The sequence below is a fragment of the Cajanus cajan genome, chromosome 1 (genome assembly GCF_000230855.2).
Source record: "Cajanus cajan strain Asha chromosome 1, NIPB_CcT2T_4, whole genome shotgun sequence".
NCBI lineage: Eukaryota > Viridiplantae > Streptophyta > Magnoliopsida > Fabales > Fabaceae > Cajanus > Cajanus cajan.
The window spans coordinates 14,386,308-14,409,567 of NC_138517.1; the positions used below are offsets into that span (position 1 = coordinate 14,386,308).

Genomic DNA, 23,260 nt, shown 5'->3' on the forward strand with positions numbered 1-23,260 from the left:
AATTAAAATCTTAATCATTAACAGTTTTGAACTATCTCTTTGTCTCATATTCAACTCCTTTGGATCAAACAGATGTGTAAGATTCTTATGATCACTAAATATCTCAAACTTAGAATCATACCAGTAATGTCTCCAAAATCTTAAGTGTAAATATTACAATCTCTAATTCAAGGTTATGGGTAAGGTAAATTTTTTTTTCATGAATTTTTTTTTCTTCATACCTAGATACCTAGAAATATAAGCTACTACCTTTCCTTCTTACATCAACGATCCACTCAAACCCGTTTTCGAAGCATCACTATATAACACATAACACTTACTAAAATCCGATAATCTTAACACTAAGCAATATTTCCTTAAGAGTTTGAAAACTACCTTCACTTACTATTCCATAAAGGCAACTCTCTCTTTTTGGTGAATCCAAACAAAAGTAATGATATCTTAGAAATTTCCTCAATAAATCTCCTATATTAATAAGTTAATGCAAGAAAGCTCTTAACCTCACTAATTGACTTAGGTATCTCCCACTTAAATACAATTTCTAGATAGATCTATATCATATCTCCACTAGAAATTACAAGACCTAGAAAATTCACTTTATACAATAAAAATTCATACTTAGATAACTTAGTGTAATGTTGTCTTGGATATATCTTCACCCTTAACTCCAATATGATGATATCACATCCTAAGGTCAATCTCACTAAACACACAAATATTCATTACTTGATCCCTAAAGTTATCTATCCACATATCAACATACATGCATATCAAATCATATCAAAATACTTACTTTAATCCTTCATATATACCATCCTTAAGCATGTATGAATCAATTACCGTTTACTACGTATGACCTGTACATGAACAACCTTTTTCCCCATAACATCATACAACCTTAAAGAAACTTTTGATCCACAATACAACACCTCAGAATATCAGAATAAAATTGATTTCCTAATAACTCACAAACATCATATGATAACATATATATCCCTTTAACAACTATCAACAAAAATGATACACAGAAAATTATAATCATCCAAATGATCTCAAACCTATCACCAAAAGAAAGCTAACAGGATAAGCTATCACTCTTATGAAGACTTGAAATTCTAAAATGATCATATACTTAGCTAAAATTTTCAAAAATTGTAATAGGTATAATCAGCGCTAACAGCTAGACCTTTGTTTGCTAAAATAGTCATAACGAAAGTTCTAATCTCCATTGTACCTGATTTTGGTGCCCTTTAAAAGTTAACATCCAAGACTACAACTTTATGAAGATCATAAAATCCAACTCTATCAATATAATACTTGTACTGGCACAACAAAACTGCAGTTAAGACATTCCCTGTATTGATCAGCCAAAAGAGCGCACCAAAGTCTAAAGCCACAAAAATACCTTAAAACACTTTCAAACCATTATTTAAGCTTCTTCCTACAATCTTAAACCAAAATAACTTACATATTTAGCACAAAGAACTTAGAAACTAAAATAAAACCCTTATTCAACCTAACCCATAAAAATCAATATATAAGCATCAAATATAATAAATCATATAATAAGATTTTAAAAGTAATAAAGGAAATATAAATTGATTCCAGTAAAGGTGGCAGTGCCTCCTAGTTAGGAATAATTTATAACTTCCAAATCATGTAAAATAAAATAACAGAGATGTACACTTGAGCCTTTTATCAAAACATTCAAAACTTTCTTGGATTCATTCGCTAAAACTATAAACTCTACCAAATGAGCACGGTAAACTCATAACTCACGGCCGATTGGATCGACCTGCTCTGATACCACTTAATGTAACGCCCGATTCTAACGCCCAATTTATATAATAATAATTATATATTTTCTTATATAATATTTTCACAATTATATCGTTAACAATATATATTTTTTATTTTTTAATAAAGATAAAGGTAAAGAACAATCATGTTTTGTGAATTTAATACATGATATATCGTTCTAAAATATTTACAATAATGTATTATTTTACACAATATATTTTTCTTTCACTTTTATTACAATATTTACATTGATAGTGAAAATAAATTTACAAAAATTGTAATAGATTCATCAAATAGCCTCCTTCCAAGGAATACCACAGCTATATCAACTGCAAAATGATCTGGAATCCAAAGTAGATCCATCTATTTTGTAATATATTTAATTTATAAAAACAAAGAAAAGAGAGGAGTAAGAACAATATCCAATAAATACAATAATTCAAAAGAATATACAGAATTATTTATAATCAATATTAAACACATATATATATATATATATATAAATATATATACAGATCATATATTAAATTTTCATGAAACAATAAAATTTGAATTATACTTGTAGTGACTAGTCAGGATAAATGAGCATCATCATAACATCAACCAATAAAAGGATATTTCACCTTAATCAACAATAGGATATTTCACCTTCATTTCTTACTCATTTAAATCCCCAAGGTCAAACCTCCAGCTACAAATAATTCAAACTTTATCTTCTATGGCCATAGAACAATATTTATCTTCATAAATACGTGAAGAAATAACAACAAAACGAGTCCAAGATATCACAACTATAACATAGTTGATTATAAATATATTTACAATAAATATATCTATGTAAAAAGAATATATTAAGAATACCAATGATATAAATAAAAATGACCATCATTATAAAATAATGAAACAATATAAAATATGAACACCTTAATAATTATTATAGACAAAAATAATCAAAGGTTAAGCAAATAAATGAGGTTAGGGACACCCCACTAAATAAATATACATAAAAAGTAACATAAATAAATAAAAATAGGAGTAGATAAAATTTTAAAGAGATAAGGTTCTCCTCCCCCTTACCTGGATTCCCTCTTTCTTTCCCTCTCTTTCCCTCTTTCTTTCTCTTTCTCTCTCTCTCTCTCTCTCTCTCTCTCTCTCTCTCTCTCTCTAAATTTCCACTTCTGGCTGTATGATTTTTTTCACAGCCCCCTGCCTCCTATTTATAGGCAATCTGACGCACTCAGAACGGCCCGTACTGATTTCGGAACGGCCCGTTCCGGAACGTTCAAATATGCGTAAAATTCTCAACTGGAACGGCCCGTTCTAATATCTGAACGGCCCGTTTTCAAAAAGCAGAACGGCCCGTTCTGAAACCAGAACGGCCCGTTCTCAATCTCAGTAGAACGGCCCGTTCTCCCTCCGGAACGACCCGTTCTCCTTGTTGGAACGGCCCGTTCTGGGCCCGTTCTCAACTTGAAATTTCAGTATATTTTTATTGCTTGGAACGGCCCGTTCCAATTTTGGAACAGCCCGTTCCAAGTTACCCTTTTACCCCTCAAACTTTAATAAAATTGCGAAAATGCCATTAATAATAAAATTACAAAAATACCCTTATTCCTTTATTAAAATTACAAAATGCCATTAATTACAAAAATACCTTTTTAAAAAAATTGGGGTGTTACACATGATGTGTGAACTTATCCCTAGGAGCATTAGATTGAGTATGTGGAAGTGACTAATAAAATAATGGATGAGATTAGAGAAGCTTAAGAGTTAGATCCTTTGTTAGTGAACCAAGTGGAGAAGATTAGTAGGAGTATAGATAACCTTTTTCGAGTAGGAGTTGGTGTTGTTTTGAAATTCAAGAATAAAATTTGGGTGCTTAGTAATCCTGAATTTAAGAAGATGATCTTAGAAGAAGGACATACGAGTACTTTTAGTGTTCACTCGGGAGCTACTAAGACCTATCAGAGGACTTTAGGAAGATGTCTTGGTGGCCTAAGATGAAGAGAGAAGTAGAGAAATTTGTGTACTCGTGTTTAGTATGCCAAAAGTCTAAAGTAGAACACTAGAAGTCTTTAGGACTTTTGCAGCCTTTAGACGTCCTAGTTTGGAAGTGAGATGGTGTATCGATGGACTTAGTTGTAGGTTTGCCTGAGATGTTTAAGAAATTTGATCCTATTCGGTTACAATGGATAGATTCACCAAGTTTACTTGTTTTATCCTTATTAATATTAGATATTCCTTGGGGAGATTGATAAAGTTGTACATCAATGAGGTAGTGAAGTTACATGGGTTTCCCTACTAGTATGGTTTCTAATAGGGAACTGAGGAGAGTGCGACTTGGGAATTTGAGAGCCAAATGCAAGAATATCCGATGTTGTACTTAATAGTTAAATTTTGAGGAAGAAATTTCAAAAAGTGGGGGGGGGGGGAGAGTTGTAACACCCTGATTCTCATAAAATTATATTAATATTTTTAAATGTGTTTATTAAAGGACTTGGATATTATTTAATTATCTATATGAGCTCTATTTTATTATAAAAGCTTGATTTATAATTATTATTTTAATCAAATTCTGTTCGTGCTTCGTCCTTTACTCATCAAGGTAAAGAAGGAGTGAGAAACCTCACTCGAGGATGTGAGAATAATTATTTGGTAGTCGGATTGACCCTAATTCCTTGCCTGATGCATGCTTTAGGAACAAGCAAATTATGAAAGCTTTTTGTTTTTCTTTCTGATTGTTCTATTGCATTCCTTGGGGAATGCATCTAAAGTGGAGAAATCCACCCGGTGCAGCTTCACATGCGCTCATTGTGACTTTCTTGTGCCCAACACAACTTTCCTGAGCTTGGCTCAATTTTTCTAAGCACAACTCAATTTTCCTAGGAAACTATTAATTAGTGCCTTGAGCAAAGAACTGTGTTTGACACCCTCAACCCGAACCTACACTTTGAAATCACATGATTTTTCACAACAAACATGTAATCATATAAATCAATCGGTAAAAATCTTCCAAATAACACCAAAAACATGAATCCATACTCAATTTTACATAAAATTCCTCAATTCTTGTTAAAAGATCATATTCCTAATTGTTTCTCTCAAGGTTTCCCATAGGAACCCACATAACTCTTTAATTCATATAAAAACTTATCTATTTTTAAAATTAAACACGTATTCATACTTAGCAATTATCAAGGATCATAACAGAAAACTCAGAAGTCAAAACAGAAAACATTAAAAAGTTATTCACACACCCTTGAGCGAGTTTTCTTACGGTGTGTACTGGAGAACAAATATCTTTTGTATTACGGTGTGTGGAATTTCATCAACTACAATACAAGTTAACGAATATTTTTTAGAATTTCTAAAAGTAGATGATATAAGTGGAAAAGGTCTTTTTGATGCTATTATAGATGAATTAAAAGTTATTGGACTTGATATTAATGACCTTAGGGGACAAGGATATGATAATAAATCTAATATGAAAGGAAGACATTGGTGTGCAAAAAAGATTTCTTGATATTAATTCTAGAGTGTTTTATATTCCATGTGATTGTCATAGTCTAAACTTAGTACTTTGCGATATGGTTAACTCTTGTCCTAAAGCTACATCTTTCTTTGGAGTGCTACAACATGTATATACTTTATTTTCTTCTTCTACAAAAAGGTGGAAATTTTACAAGACCATATACATGGCTTAGCTCTTAAATCATTGTCACAAACATGTTGGGAAAGCCCTATTGAAAGTGTGAAAGCTGTAAGATTTCAAACTCTAGTACAAATAAGAGATGTTTTATTTAAATTAGTTAGTGATCATCCTAAAATAAAAAGTGAAGTTGATTGTTTAACAACTTATAAACTTGAAAATTTTGAATTTTTGCTAGGCATGACTATTTGGTATGACATATGATTTGCAGTTAATTCGGTTAGTAAAAATTTACAATCAAAAGATATGTGCATTGATAAGGCCATTAAACAATTAAAAGGTTTTCTTTCATTTTTTTGAAACACATCGAGAAAATGGATTTGAAAATATATTGATTTCTACTAAAGGAATTACTTTTGAAATGAATGTAGAGCCTAAATTTTGTGAAAAAACGCATTAGTCATAAAAAGAAACAATTTGATGAAAGTGCTAAAAATGAAATTGTAAAATCACTTCAAGAGTCATTTAGAATTGATTTTTTTTTTGTATATTGTAGATAAAGCAATTACCACACTCCAAAGTATATTTGAATAATTTTAAATATATGAAGATATTTTTATTTTTATTTAGTATTAAAAAAATTAAAATCACTGAATTGTGTACTTTTGAAAAAAAAAATGTCTAAACCTTGAAAAATCTTTGAATTATTGGATCTTGATGAGTTAAATTTATTTTCAAAATTAAATATTTTAAAAGAAATTATAAGATTGGAAAATGATAAAATAAATTCTTTTTCAAATACATATATCTATATATGAAATAATATTAACGATTCCATTCCAGTACCAACAAAGATTATAAACTAAATTCAGAAAAAGACTTTAAATCCGAAGACTTGTAGCCTAATTATAAAATGGGACCATAGATATTGAATTTAAATATCATACGCTTCTTTGTAGATTTCTCTACTTTACTTTGCCAATGAAACATTCAACCATCGATCCAAGTTGATGAAATTTGGAAATAGACTTTAAAAGCAAAGATTATGGTCTAAAAGCATGATGGATAATGAATATCTTTGTAGGTTCTTAGCTTCTAGATAATTCACATTTTGAATACAATATTCTTCGATACAGAGAAAGTGGGATCAAGACTTTTAAAAGAAAATGATATGGTAGATCATGCATGGGTGTAGAATTTAAACAAGCATTCCGCACTTTTTTGTAGGTCCCTCTATTTAAGTTTTATGAGAGTTTTCTTTTAAAAGAATCATGTTCAAATTCAATCGAAAATACACAACACAACAACCTTACCAGGTAATGATAATGAAAATTAAAAAGCATATGGACAAATAACGATAATATCAATATTTTTTTAATGCGGTCAATTTTTTTTATTAACAAAAAAGATTATAATAAGGATAGAACTGTATATTATTTCAATGTTTGATTACTTCTGGTGATTCAATATTAATATTAATATTAATAACTATATATTTGAATAACTATTTTATATATATTTATTATTTCTTCTTACAAGTAAAATAAAATAAAAATTGGACAATGTCTTTAGAATTTACAAAACATTCGATATTTGTTTGTAGGCCTGTCTAGTTATTAATTTTCCCCATTTTTGAGTGAAATACACGGTCGACTTTGTCTAAAAAAACAAAAAGAAATGCTATACACGGGGTTGAAATTTGGACCGTGACTTTTGAAAGGAAAAATTATGATCTGGAGGTATGGGAAACGTGGATCTAGAACATAAAAAGGCATTTAAAAGTCATATAATGAAAAAGTAAATATAACATATAAATAGAAAAATTAAACATAAATTATGATAGTCATAGCAAAATGAATCATAGTGTATATGAACATAAAATAATAAAGAAATTAGAATAATGAACAAAATTAAATTAACATCATTTCTATATTACATCAATCTCTTATAAATTATAATAAACATAAAAAAACTCTTTTTAATGTTTCATGCTCATGACTTATCACTCATTCTGATATCAGTTATATTTTATTTTTAAGGTTTAATTTTTTTTGTCTAAAAATTAATATTTTTACTTTATATAAGTATAAGTTAAAGTTTAAGCTTTGTAAAGTTATCTTAAATAGATGTTTAGTCTTTTCAAAATAGGATTATTTTAATTTTCATCCTTTTAACACTAATTATTTTTATTTAATCATCTTAATTTTAATTATTTTTTATTTAAGTCCCTATATCTGTTTAGCTTTTTTCCCATAACATTCATCAATCAGTAAAGACGAAAATATATATATATATATATATATATATATAAATGAAATTAAAAAATAATAATTTAGTAGGATAGAGACTAAATGTTATTCAATATATATATATATATATATATATATATATATATATATGTAGAAACATGTTTATGGATAATTTTTTAATTAAAAGAAAAATGAAAATTCAATGTATTGAAATAAATACATTATTTCTATTATACTAAATACTCCATGCTTTTTCAATTTTTAATGACATAAAAGATCATATATAATTACTCAAAATTATAGTAGGAGAATTTGTTTGCATTCCATGTTGTTAGTTATTTGGTTTATTTATTATTATAATCAAAATATATATCTTTATGATATAAAACGCCGATAATTTTAGTAAATTACAGATAGTAGGTGAATAATTGGAAACAGAAGAAGGTAACATAAAAAGAAAAGAGCAGGCACTGCGCTGTACTATAAATAATATATAGATGAGTGTTATATGGCGAAGCAAGAAGCAATTATAATAGATTGGTTGCGTGATGATGAATTGGTGGATTATTTGGAGTGTTTGGTTATTAACGTTAGGTTTTGGTGTTTGCAGAGAGATAGAGTGCATCCCAAGTGAGAGAGAAACACTTATGAAGTTGAAGCATCATCTCATTGATCCTTCAAATAGGCTTTCATCTTGGAATCATAATAATTCAAATTGTTGCCAATGGCCTCTAGTTGTCTGCAACAACCTCACTGCCCACGTTCTACAGCTTCACCTCAACACTTCTCCACCACCTTATATATATGACTATATATTCAATGGCTATGTAATCGATGAAGAAGCATATGATAAAGCTTACGAGAGATCCCAGATTGGTGGAGAGATAAATCCTTGTTTGGGTGATTTGAAGCATTTGAATTACTTGGACTTGAGCGGCAATGATTTACTTGGACAAGGTACGCCACTTCCTGCTTTTCTTTGGACAATGACTTCCTTAACTCACCTCAACCTCTCTCATTCTGGATTCTATGGGAAGATTCCTCCTCAGATTGGAAATCTATCCAATTTGATGTATCTTGACCTCAGCTTTGCTGCCAATGGAACTATTCCATCTCAGATTGGAAATCTCTCCAATTTGCTTTATCTTAATCTCGAAGGGTATTATTCTCCGTTTGCTGAAAATGTGGATTGGCTATCAAGTCTTTCCAAGCTTGAATATCTTGATTTGGGATATACAAACCTATCCAAATCATTTCATTGGCTGCAAACTGTCGGATCTCTCTCTTCTTTGAAGCACTTATATTTGCGAGGTTGTATACTCCCTCTCTCTCACTATACTCAACCATCTGCACTTAACTTCGCATCACTGCTTACTCTTGACATATCCGATACTTATCTGTTTTCATTTGTCCCGAAGTGGATATTTGGACTCACCAAACTTGTTTCTCTTCAATTAAGTGGTAACAATCTCCAATGTCCAATTCCTGATGGTATTCAAAACCTCACACTTCTTCAAAATCTTGACTTGTCTGAAAATTTCTTCTCGTCTTCTATACCTGATGGATTATACAGTCTTCGTCATCTCAAATTCTTGAACTTAGAATACAACAACTTGAATGGGTCTATTTCTAATGCCTTGGGAAATTTGACTTCTCTGGTTAAACTTGATTTATCATATAATCAACTTGAAGGAAAACTTCCTACTTCTTTGGGTAATCTCTGCAACCTAAGGGAGATAGATTCCTCATATCTTAAACTCAACCAACAAGTCAATGAAATTTTACAAATTCTTGCTCCTTGTATTTCCCATGGGCTCACAACATTGGTAGTCCAAAGTTGTCAACTTTCAGGCAATCTAACAGATCAATTTGGGAATTTTAAAAATATTGTCACGCTAGAGTTTTCCAACAACACAATTGGTGGTTCACTTCCTAGATCATTTGGTAATCTTTTATCACTAGAATATCTTGGTTTGTCCAAAAACCACTTCACAGGAAATCCATTTGAAAGTCTCAGGTCACTCTCTAAATTGTCAAATCTTGAAATTAGTGACAACCATTTTGAAGGAGTTGTCAAGGAAGATGATCTTGCAAATCTTATGAGATTAAAGTCTTTTGTGGCACAGGGAAACAATTTTAGTTTAAAAGTGGATCCCAATTGGCATCCAAGTTTTCAACTTACTTATTTGGATATGAGGTCATGGCAGTTAGGTCCCAACTTTCCATCATGGATTCAGTTACAAAACAAATTGTATTATTTAGATATGTCTAATGCAGAGATTTTAGATTCCATTCCCACTTGGTTTTGGAGAACATTTTCTCAAGCTATTTATTTAAACCTTTCTCATAATCATATCCACGGTAAGCTTGTGACTACATTAAGGAATCCATTATCAACCAAAGTTGTTGATATAAGCACAAATCATTTATGTGGTAAACTGCCTTACCTGTCAAAGAATGTCAAATGGTTGGATATTTCAAGTAATTCATTCTCTGGACCCATGAATGATTTCTTATGTAACAAACAATTCAAACAATTTGGATTAAAACTTCTCAATCTTGCATCAAATAATTTGTCAGGGAAAATACCTGATTGTTGGATAAAATGGCCAAATTTGATGGATGTAAATTTACAAAGCAACAATTTTGTTGGGAACTTACTGTAGAAGAATCCAGCCACCAAAACCAGCCAAACAACTTTCGGTGCTGGTGAAAAAAAAATCAAAAGGGAAAATTACGATTTTGCCCCTAAGCTTTAGGATATTTACGAGATTGTCCTTGGAGCTTCAACTATAAATAGGCCTCCCCATTTCACTTGTAAATCAACTCAGAAATTACTCAAAAACACAAGTTTCCTCTTGTAGAGTGAGTGTTTGTTGAGTGAAGAGTTCTGTATTCCCACAATTTGTGGAAGGTGGTAATAAAATATTTTCGGAGTTGGTCCCGTGGATGTAGCCCTAGTGTAAGGGTGAACCACGTAAAATTCTTGTGTTGTCTACTTTCTTTTCTTTTTTTGTCTATCATCATCTAGCTAGTTTTATTTATTTGTTGCCGCCTATATGGCTGGATCCGCCTAAATGGCTGGTTTTATTAACATGTTTCTGTTTTCTTTCCCAACAACTGGTATCAGAGCCGGTTGTTTCTGCTAAACAGCTGGCGAGAGTACTGTTCAAGTAAATAGTATTTTGTGAAGAAAAAAAATACTATTTACGTGAATAGTGAATAGTGCAAATTGGTCTTCATCACCAATTTGGCAGAAGTTTGCAGAAGCGATCCGAGAAGAAGCAGATAAGTCATGGAGAGCAACACAGGCACCATGGTGAAATTGACGGCAACAAATTATTCATTGTGGAAGTCAATGATGGAGGATCGTCTTAATTTATTGGACCTTTACGATCCAATTGAAGGCGATGGATCGAAGCCCGAAAAGATGTCCGATGGTGATTGGAAGAAATTAAAGAAGAAGACTTTAAGTACCATCCGTCAATGGGTGGATATTACTCTCTATAATCAAGTGTCCAAAGAAACAGATCCCCAAGTTCTTTGGAAGAAGCTAGAGAGTATGTACGAGACAAAGAATGCTCAATCAAAAATATTCATGATGCGAAAGCTCATGAATTTGAAACTACAAGAAGGACGAGCCGTAGCGGAGCACCTGAATGACTTCGAAGGCCTAGTCATGCAACTAATTTCAGCAGGCTTAACGCTTGAAGATGAGATGCAAGCATTGCTACTCTTGGGGTCATTACCAGACAGTTGGGATACTTTAGTAGTATCCTTAAGTAATTCTGCACCAGAAGGCAAAGTATCATTGAATATGGTAAGAAATAGCATACTCAATGAGGAGATCCGAAGAAGAGATGCTGTCAAAAATGAGACTCATGCTCTTGTCACAGAACGCAGGAGTCGAAGTAAAAGCAGAACACCAAGAGGGCATAGAGATCATTCCAAGTCCAGGGAGAGACGCAGTTGCTACAACTGTGGCAAGCCAGGCCATCTCAAGAAAAATTGTAGATTCCTGAAGAAGGAAATCCAGGACAAGAATCAGGCAAATGACAGAAACACTGCAGCAGCAACATCAGCCAATGATGATGAAATAACACTCTTATGTAATCAAGGAGAGTGTTGTCATATTGCAGAACCAGATGAGGAATGGATTATCGACTCGGCTGCCTCATACCATTGTGTTCCCAAGAGGGAATACTTTACCACCTACAGAAAAGGAGATTTTGGCCACGTGAACATGGGGAACAAAAGTACTTCACAAATAGTGGGAATTGGTGACATCCACTTACAAACTGGTGTTGGGTGCACATTAATACTAAAAGATGTGCGGCATATTCCAGATATACGTTTGAACCTGATTTCTGTGAATGTGCTGGACAAGGAAGGATATGAACATTCCATGAAAGGTGGCAGATGGAAACTCACCAAGGGAAGCTTGGTGGTAGCAAAAGGGAAGTTATGTTGCACGCTTTACAAGACATATGTAAAGGTGTGTAAAGGACAACTAAATGCAGTGGAAAATGATGCTTCACCTAATTTATGGCACAGACGACTGGCGCACATAAGTGAGAAAGGATTACAACTTTTGGCCAAGCAGTCCCTTATTCCTCAAGCCAAAGGAGATTTTTTGAACCCTTGTGATTATTGCGTATTCGGTAAGCATCATAGAGTATCATTCAAAAAGAGCTCCAATCGAAAAAAGAATAAGTTGGAGCTAGTACATTCTGATGTATGTGGTCCCATGGAGATAGAATCACTTGGTGGCAATAAATACTTTGTCACATTTATTGATGATGCTTCACGAAAGACATGGGTATACCTGCTACAAGCAAAAAGTCAGGTATTCCAATGTTTTCAGCAGTTTCATGCCATGGTAGAAAGGGAAACAGGAAAACAGTTGAAGTGTATCCGAACAGATAATGGTGGAGAATACATCTCAAAGGAGTTTAAAGATTATTGCTCCAAGTATGGTATTCGTCACGAGAAAACTGTTCCTGGCACACCTCAACACAATGGCATTGCAGAACGGATGAATCGTACAATTGTGGAGAAGGTACGATGTATGCTCAGAATGGCTAAACTACCAAAGCCATTTTGGGGAGAAGCTGTACAGACTGCTGTCTATCTCATCAACAGATTACCATCAGTACCATTGGGTTTTGATATTCCAGAGAGAGTTTGGGCAGGAAAAGAAGTAAGTTACTCTCATCTGAAAGTCTTTGGCTGCAAAGCATTTATGCACGTGCCAAAGGAACAAAGATCAAAGCTGGATGATAAAGCCATTCCTTGTGTTTTTGTTGGATACGGAAATGAGGAATTTGGTTACAAGCTATGGGATCCAGAAAGGAAGAGAATTGTCAGAAGCAGAGACGTAATATTCCATGAGCACGAGACGATAGAAGATCTAAAAGGTGGGGAAGCTGCAAAACCTATGGAAGATGGTGTTAATCCAACATCTCATGTTCCATCAGAATGTGCCACTGATGGAAGACAAACCCAAGAACCAGAACATGAGACAGAAGAGCCAGTTTTTGGGGATGAAGAAAGCGTAGATGAAGAAGTTGTTGTACCTGATACAGAGGCCTTTTGGGAAGGAGCCCAAAAACAAAACCGTGCGGGCTTGGGCCCAAAGCGGACAATATCATACTATGGTGGAGGAACAGGTGGACTATCGGGCCCTACACTTACCCCCATCCATGGGCTCTTTAGCCATGTTACAGTCTTGCAACATTCGTAACAACTCACTCTCAGGAATATTTCCTATTTTTTTGAAGAATAATAATGGACTGATATCCTTGGACCTTGGGGAAAATAACTATTCAGGTAAAATTCCAACATGGATTGGAGAAAGGCTTTTAAGTATTAAGATTCTCCGCCTTCGATCAAACAAATTTTCAGGTCATATTCCAAATGAAATATGTGACATGATTTTTCTTCAGGATTTGGACCTTGCACAAAATAGTTTGTCTGGAAATATACCAAATTGTTTCAACAACATCAGTGCCATGTTTCAAAAGAACAAAAGTACAGATTTATTCATATATTCTGGTGTGACCTCGTATACGGGATATAGTGCAATCAGTATATTTTTAGGGATAAAAGAAAGTGTTTTAGAGTATAAAAGTATTCTTGGCTTGGTGACAAATATTGATCTTTCTAATAATAATTTATCCGGAGGGATACCTAGAGAAATCACATATCTAGATGGTTTGATTTATTTGAACTTGTCCAAGAATCAATTGACTGGTCAAATTCCCTCAAGTGTTGGCAACATGAGATCATTAGAATCCATGGATATCTCAAGGAATCAACTTTCGGGAGAAATCCCTCCAACCATAGCAAACTTGAGCTTTCTCAACGAGCTAGACGTGTCTTATAATCATTTGAAGGGTCAAATTCCAACAGGCACTCAGATTCAAAGCTTTGAAGCATCCAATTTTGCTGGTAATAATTTGTGCGGTCCTCCTTTAACTGTCAATTGCAGTTCCAATAAGCAAATTTCTGGTGTTAAACGCATTAGAACAGAGGATGATGGGCATGAAGTGAATTGGTTCTTTGTGAGTATGACACTTGGATTTGTTGTGGGATTTTGTGTCGTTGTTACACCTTTGTTCATTTATAAATCATGGAGATATGTCTATTTTTGTTTCCTTGATGACATGTGGTACAAAATGCAATCCTATTGGTGATAGTTGGTTTTGTAATACAACATTGCTATTGGTATTTTATATGTCGTTGGAAGTAAAATTGTAATAAAATTTCAACTTTGTGAGCAAATTGTTCTTATTTTAGATTTCATCTATATAGTATTTTGATGAAACATCTTAATTATAGTGGCTACATTTCTTATGAGGATAGAACTTTGTAATATCTTACAATTGAAATGGCTCTAGATTAGTGTGAGAATTGAATTTGGAATTAGCTTTCCGAGATATGAAGGCATGCTTAAAAGAAAAGATTTGTCCTGGTTGTTTTCGGTGTAAGTTTGATAAAGTTGAGCAAGGCCGAATTTCTGTTGGCATGTAGGGAGTACGAAGGAATGAGTATTTCCAGGGGTAACAGAATGAGGAGGTTGTGAAGAATTCTCCTTATCTGTGTTGGTGGTTCCTATCAGAAATGGGTCTTAATTTTTTGTTTTCTTTATAGAGTCCTTCTATCTCATTGTACAAGGAATTTCCTCTGTATTCCTAATTTTTAGTACATATATTTTAATGTTCTTGTATTTTTGTTGTTGGTACCTATCAACTTGGAAAAAAATACACGGACGAGGAATAATTTATGGGGACTTAACACCAACTTTTTAATAATATTTATTTTTTTTATCAAATATTCTTTACACCACTTAAATAACTAAAAAATTATTTATAAATTTTTTTTTTTGTAATATTCCGCAGATAATTAAAATTATTTATGAAAAAAATTTCATAGATAATATTTAATAGATAACTAATTTCATAAATAATATTTCATAAATAATAACTATTACATAATAACTCTAATATAATTGAATTAATTATTTATTTTTACTACTTAAATACTAAAGTATAAAATATAATAACCTATCGTTACAACTTCAAAATAAAATATTTAACAACATTTTCTTATTAACTAAAGGCACATAAATACCCTTTGGACGATAGAGCCAAAAATGAAACTATCCAATTTGATGTATCTTGACCTCAGCTTTGCTGCCAATGGAACTATTCCATCTCAGATTGGAAATCTCTCCAATTTGCTTTATCTTAATCTCGAAGGGTATTATTCTCCGTTTGCTGAAAATGTGGATTGGCTATCAAGTCTTTCCAAGCTTGAATATCTTGATATGGGATATACAAACCTATCCAAATCATTTCATTGGCTGCAAACTGTCGGATCTCTCTCTTCTTTGAAGCACTTATATTTGCGACGTTGTAGACTCCCTCTCCCTCACTATAGTCAACCATCTGCACTTAACTTCACATCACTCCTCACTCTTGACATGTCCGATACTTCTCTGTTTTCATTTGTCCCGAAGTGGATATTTGGACTCGCCAAACTTGTTTCTCTTCAATTAAGAGGTAACAATATCCAAGGTCCAATTCCTGATGGTATTCAAAACCTCACACTTCTTCAAAATCTTGACTTGTCTGAAAATTTATTGTCGTCTTCTATACTTGATGGATTGTACAGTCTTGGTCATCTCAAGTTCTTGAACCTAGAATACAACAACTTGAATGGGTCTATTTCTAATGCCTTGGGAAATTTGACTTCTCTGGTTGGACTTCATTTATCATATAATCAACTTGAAGGAAAAATTCCTACTTCTTTGGGTAATCTCTGCAACCTAAGGGAGATAGGTTCTTCATATCTTAAACTCAACCAACAAGTCAATGAAATCTTACAAATTCTTGCTCCTTGTATTTCCCACGGACTCACAACATTGAGACTCCAGAGTTCTCAACTTTCAGGCAATCTGACAGATGAAATTGGGGTTTTTAAAAATATTGTCAGGCTAGATTTTTCCAACAACTCAATTGGTGGTGCACTTCCAAGATCATTTGGTAAACTTTCATCACTGAAAGCTCTCTTGCTGTCCAAAAACCACTTCACAGGAAATCCATTTGAAAGTCTCAAATCACTCTCTAATTTGACATATCTTAGCATTTTTGATAATCTTTTTCAAGGAATTGTCAAGGAAGATGATGTTGCAAATCTTATGAGATTAAAGTATTTTATGGCACGGGGGAGCAATTTGACTTTAAAAGTGGGTCCTAATTGGCATCCAAGCTTTCAACTTACTTATTTGGATATGAGCTCATGGCAATTAGGTCCCAACTTTCCATCATGGCTTTTGTCACAAAACAAACCTCAAGGGATAGATATCTCTAACACAGGAATTTTAGATTCTATCCCCACTTGGTTTTGGCGAACATTCTCTCAAGCTTCTTATGTAAACCTCTCTCATAATCATATCTTCGGTGAGCTTGCAACTACATTGAGGAATCCAATATCGACCATAACAGTTGATCTGAATACAAATCATTTATGTGGTAAATTACCCTATCTTTCAAATAATGTGTATTGGTTAGATCTTTCAAGCAATTCATTCTCTGGATCCATGGATGATTTTTTATGTAAAAATCTTGATAAGCCAATGCATTTGGAACTTCTCAATCTTGCATCAAATAATTTGTCAGGACAAATTCCTGATTGTTGGAAGATCTGGCCATTTTTACTGGATGTAAATTTACAAAGTAACCTTTTTGTTGGGAACTTGCCACCATCAATAGGTTCCTTAGCTAAGTTGCAGTTTTTACAAATTCGTAACAACTCACTCTCAGGAACACTTCCTACTACTCTGAAGAAGAATATCCAATTGATATCCTTGGACCTTGGGGAAAATAATCTTACAGGAACTATTCCAATGTGGGTTGGAGAAAGGTTCATAAATTTGAGAATTCTTGGCTTTCGATCTAACAACTTTTCAGGTCATATTCCAAATGAAATATGTGGTATGAGTCATCTTCAAGTTTTAGACCTTGCACATAACAAATTGTCTGGCAATATACCTAGTTGTTTCAATCACTTGAATGCAATGACAATAATGAATAAAAGTACAGATCCTCTTATCCAAACATTTGACTATTCCTATTCGGGATCTAGTATTATAAGTATGCCCCTTTGGTTGAAAGGAAGAGAAGATGAGTACAAAAGCTTTCTTGGTTTGGTAACAAACATTGATCTATCAAATAACAAACTATCAGGAGAAATACCTAGAGAAATCACATACCTAAATGAATTGATTTTCTTGAACTTGTCTCACAACCAATTAATTGGTCATATTCCACAAAGTATTGGTAATATGAAATCAATACAAACCATTGATTTCTCTAGCAATCAACTTTCTGGTGATATCCCTCCAACCATCTCAAATTTGAGCTTTCTGAGCATGCTAGACTTGTCTTATAATCATTTGAAGGGAAAAATTCCAACAGGAACTCAAGTGCAAACCTTTGATGCCTCCAACTTCATTGGCAACAAGCTATGCGGCCCACCATTACTTATCAACTGCAGCTCCATTGGAAAAAATCCTAGTTATGATCACATTGGCAAAGAGAGTCACAGGCATGAAGTGAAATGGTTTTTTGTCAGTATGACATTTGGATTTATTATGGGCTTCTGGATAGTTATTGGTCCTTTGCTCATTTGTAAATCATGGCGATATGCCTATTTTGATTTCCTTGATCATGTGTGGTTCAAACTTCAATATTATGTTGATGTAGTGTCATTATTTAATGTTGTGAAAAGTAAAATTGTCATGTAACATTGAAGTTGACTTGATTTGCACTATATTGGTTGATTGATCAATTTTTCTACCCATTTCTGTTCTATTTGATTTTTCAAATTTTAAAGCCTTATGTAAATTATGTTGTGGCATAGTTAAAGAATTGCATATTAAACTTATTATAGATAAATATTAGTTAATTTTGTGGTTGAAGAAGATCAACAAGTTCTAATCTTTTGTTAGCAAACATTAGATCATATGGATTAAATTTGAAATTTTTAGTGCTCTTGGTTAAAATTTTCTCATTGAAGCCATGGGTTAAGTCAGTTACATAGCGTAATATTATGTTCCAACATTCAGTATTGTATTCTATCTAATGGATAACAGTTGTATGATGGGCATTGTTAGCATTGCATCTATATATATTTGTATCTGTTCTAGATTTTAAGTTTGTTTCTTTGAAATTGATCCTCCATGCTTGAAGCTTTCTTGAAATGAGATTTTAAAGTCACTTATTATTAGGTATTATAACCATTTCCATCAAATCCAATTATGATTGCATCTTACACTTCCCTAGAATTTTCTTCTTTTTGAAGCATAATTTAGGCTTTTATCTAGAGTTTCTATTGGACAAGATTTAGGAAGCCCTTAAAGGTAAACAAAATTTTAAGATAGAAGTAACCAAGTAGGCAAACCCCATGAACACAGAAGAAATGTTTATGTCTTCTAGTTAGCATGTATTGGATCACATTTTCAACAAGTAATCAAAACTAAATAAAACATATATATACACGTATTTTCAACAATCTAAAACTTTGGTTGGACCTATTTTTCAGTACATCACTCAGGTTACATCAATTTAAGTAAGAAATTGTTCAACTTATTGAAAGGTAATTTCATAATCACCCTTTTTCAAAATCTAATTTCAAGAACCATAATAGGAAGATATTCTAGAAAAGTGATAACCCATTGTATCAATAGATGAGAATGAGATGTTTGATTATGAATGACTAAAAGTTACTTGGAAAAACATGTGAACTTTGATGAGAACGAGATGTTTGATAATGCAACACTCTCCTTCTTTGTATTCCCCTCTCCTTAAGGTATCTCAAAATTGTTGTTGAACTTGAACCTTACAATTAGAGCTGTCAAAACGGGCTACCCGGCCGGGCCCGGCCGGGCCGGGCCCACCACGGGTTGGCCATTTGGTGGGCCAACCCAACCCGGCTCATTTATCAGTGAGCTCAAAAAAATTGAGCCCGGCCCGGCCCACCACGGGTTGGCTCACCTTAAAAAAAAATAATTTTTTTCAATTTTTTTCTTAATATACAACTAAAGTCCAAAAATTTAAACTTATTTTAAAAATCTAAGATTCTTAATTAAGACATCCTTAAATGAATTATTCATCCCAAACATTAAATGATAATTTTAAATACAATCAAATCAAATCTAAATAATCTCAAATAGATAAATATAATCTAAAATTATCTTAAACTTCAAATACAATCCAAAATCACAAAAATTACAAATCACAATCCAACATTAAATTATTAGTCTCGTGTTAGACTGCACCATGACCCAATAATTATTGTATTTTTTCAAAAAAAAAAATTTAATCACGGGTTGGTGGGCCAGCCTGGGTTGGTGGTGAGCTGGGTTCAAATTTGACCCATATTAAAATTTTCAAATTTTTTTTAACCCAACCCGGCTCGAACCCGTGGTGAGCCGGGTTGGCTCGCCGGGCCAAGCCCATTTTGACAGCTCTACTTACAATGGAACACTCTCCATTCACCAACTAGTTAAGAATGTCGATGAATGCATGGTTTTGGTAATGAGGCTCGCTGTGATATCAACTTTTGCATATTTAATCTTACTAGGTGGGAACCTGTGTTTCATCTCTTATTTCACCTTTATATATGATTGTTTTATGAAATTTGGTTGGTTTGTTTTATTTTTTTGTTCAGCTACCATGAGTGGAGTAACTTGTCTTACATTCCCTTGTCAAGGTTTATGGCTAACTCTACCTCAAATCAACATTGTTCCACAGAAAGGCTTTGTTGCACTAGTAGTTAGATGTCTATAACTCTAGTCCCTTAATTCCAGCAAAACCTACATTCAACTGTAGATGATTATGAAGTTGAGGAATAAGCTTAAGTAATAGTTGAAATTTGTTCTACTTGTTGATATGATATTGGTCTTAATCTAATCTTATTTTTGTGTCTTTCTACATAAATACCTTTCCAAGTGTTTAAATTGTTCTCTGCCTCCTCAGTACTGTAGTTTATTATTGAGCATGTATACTTTGTTCAAAAGGTGCCTACATAGATTTCAGTCTAGATGATATTCTTGCAATGTTGGAATGCCTTTCTTCATGATAATGGTTTGGGGACTTATTTGGCCATTTGTGAATGAATAACATTTTAACAATAGTTGCATTAAATGGAAAGTTGGCCTATTGCAATTGTATGGATGAATGACCATGATAGCATGGATTAAGGATGTGCACTAACAATTACTAATATTTTCTAATCAAAACCACTATTTTGGAAAACACTCATTAAAATGTGATTGCTTCTTGAGTTTTATTTGGCTAAGATTTCCATAAACTGTAAGGATGAACTTACTCTTTCTCACTTTGAAAATAAGCTTATGTACGATGAGCATTATCATTTCCTATGTAAGTGTTTTGCTATAATGTGCAACTTACTTATGTATTCGATTCATCTAAGAGTATTGATTCCATTGTTTGGTATTGTGTTTTTTTTTTTTTTTTTATCTTTTTAAGTTTCATGTGAATGAACCTTTGCATTATCACAAGAGGCATTGACATATGGATGAGGACCAAGAGATAGACCATGGCTATAGTTCGTGGCAATGAAACATTGTTTGACTCCATCAAAATTGGTGGCAAGGAACAAGAGCATGATGGAAAAGAAGCATAAGCATGACATGGCATGCTTCTTTCTCCTTATTTTTTGTTGTGTTTCTAACCCCCTTCATTTCAACATATAATATTAGAAACCCTTTTTCTTTTAAATATAAGGTTAAACATTTTTTTCGTCTACTTAAATATGTAAATGTTCTTTTTTCATCCAACAATTTTAAAATATTTACTTTTGATCCTCTATTTTTCAAAATGTGACAAAATTTACTCTCTTCATTAACTTTATTAACACAATTTAACAATTATCTTAATCAACAAAATATATGTCATTACACATGTCTACCTGAGATTTATGTATGCTTAAGTGGTTCAAGGTCCATATATGATAGTTTATCCCAAAAACAATGTTTCATTCTTTTCAATGTTAGGGCTTTTATTCTTATACACTTCTCTTCATCTGACAGTTCCTTTGCTAGTCTGATTCTTGTAACACTAGTGTTGAACGTTTCTTTGTTTGAAGTGATTAAGGAGAGAAAAATTACATATTTGTAAGGTATTCAATAAATTGAATTATCGGTATTAATTAAGGGAATAAATTTTGACACATTTTGAAAAATAAAATATAAACTATGTTAATTAGAAGATAATTTTGACACATTTTATAAAATGGAGGACCAAAAAGTATACGTATTAAAATTGAAAGATGAAAAATAAATATTTACATATTTAAGAGAGAGAAAAAATTAACGAAGTGTTCATCACAATTCGAAAGTGAGGTTGTCTATTGCACTTTACAAGAATATCAGTGTTGAAACTGATACTAATACCATATACGTCAAAATCATAATTCTTTAACGTTTGTGCTTTGGCTATTTCAATTGTATGTTTATACATTGTTATTACCTAAAAACTGAACTTTAAATTTTTAGTTTCCCACATCTCATGATTCAAGAAGTTAGAGATGCAAACAAAAATGGATTGAGCAATTATTTAACATTTATAGCACATTGAAAGCATTAGATTGTGAACATTTCACAAGAATCATTGAAAATTAAGATCTACAATATCATGTATGAAAGACCATTAATATGCAAAAATACCATCCTCTTCTTAATGCCATGCTACCAAATTATTGATAAAATTTAATGTGTAGATTGTGGAGATTCCAAGTGTGTATTGATGACACTAGGTATGAAAACTTCAAAGGTGGGAACTTAAGTTGCTCAAATTTAAGAGACGAAGTGTTCTTCCACAAGACGATGCAAAATCTTTCCTGTAGCAATTTTGGGCAAAGAATCAGTATAAAGACCTTTTCGAGGACTTTGAAAGATGGAAGATTCTTCTTGCTATATCTTTAGCACCTGTGCCTCAACAATGTTTGATCCTTCTCTTTGGACGACAACACAATCGTATCTATTAAAAGGTAAAAGAAAGTATGATCGATACAAATTTCAAAGAACTAATCGACGCATCATTTCAACATATAGTAATCAACAAATTTTTTAATTCTTTCACTTATTCATCACCAAGTACAAACAAGAAAATACAAGTTCATTTTCTAATCTTTTAAGAACTTTGAACTAATTATGAATATTAGGAAACACAATGAAGGTCAAAACAAGTTGCCTCATAATAACGACTATAATCATTTTAATGATAATTATGTTTTTTTTATGTGACATTGATTTATGAAGTATTTTAAAGTTAACCAAAATTATATATAAGTGAAGCGTAATCATCACTTTATAAGTTGATTTTGTTGGGTTGAGTTAGACACCAAATCACTTTCTTAAAATGGTATCAAAGCCTATATTGGTGATTGTTAGCAGGCTTATAAAGTCACCGGCTATCAGGCTATTATCAAACTACCTGCATATGCCTAATCTTGCAAACTTCAAAATGAAGATGTCCAGTTCTTGGTGAAAGGGGACTATGTTGGATATCACACATCAACAAGTGAGATTGTCAAATTGTTTACAAGTAAGGAACAATTATCACTTTATAAGTCAATTTTGTAAAATTGAGTTTGTGGAAGAACATATGCACAAAGTTTCGATGATGCCGAAACATTGTAGAATTGATGATGCCAAAGCATTGTAGAAAATAAAAGGTCAAGCAAAAGCAATTTGATCAAGAAGAAAGATCTCAAGGAAATAACTAGATAAGTCTTGACTACTTAGCTTGATATGTAAAATGAAATTTTAGAAATTGTAAATTTTACTTGGCCATTAAAATAAGGATTTCAAGAAAATCTAAATTTAGTCTTTTTGAATATAAGAATAAGTTTTTGAAAAAAAAGGTAAAAAGAGTGTTCAAAGAGATTTTACAAAAATATTTTTGACTGAAAATTAGAAGTTTCCTATAATCAAAAGTTTGTGTAACAAATATAGTAATATTTGTTTGGTAAT

General features: G+C 32.5%; 2 protein-coding genes and 1 pseudogene across 2 annotated transcripts; all 3 read left to right on the forward strand.

The window, feature by feature from the left end:
• Positions 1 to 4,088: 4,088 nt before the first annotated feature.
• On the forward strand, positions 4,089 to 6,256 carry LOC145949374 (uncharacterized; annotated as a pseudogene).
• A 1,877-nt stretch (positions 6,257 to 8,133) lies between these two features.
• On the forward strand, positions 8,134 to 10,696 carry LOC145958398 (receptor-like protein EIX1). The gene has a single exon (XM_083075489.1). It carries the CDS (start codon positions 8,247 to 8,249, stop codon positions 10,362 to 10,364), a length of 2,118 nt encoding a protein of 705 aa, XP_082931615.1. The 5' UTR covers positions 8,134 to 8,246; the 3' UTR covers positions 10,365 to 10,696.
• Positions 10,697 to 15,375: 4,679 nt separating this feature from the next.
• LOC109789361 (receptor-like protein EIX2) lies at positions 15,376 to 18,047 on the forward strand. The gene has a single exon (XM_020348289.3). The coding sequence runs from the start codon at positions 15,527 to 15,529 to the stop codon at positions 18,005 to 18,007; it is 2,481 nt and encodes an 826-aa protein (XP_020203878.2). The 5' UTR covers positions 15,376 to 15,526; the 3' UTR covers positions 18,008 to 18,047.
• The last annotated feature ends 5,213 nt before the right edge of the window (positions 18,048 to 23,260 follow it).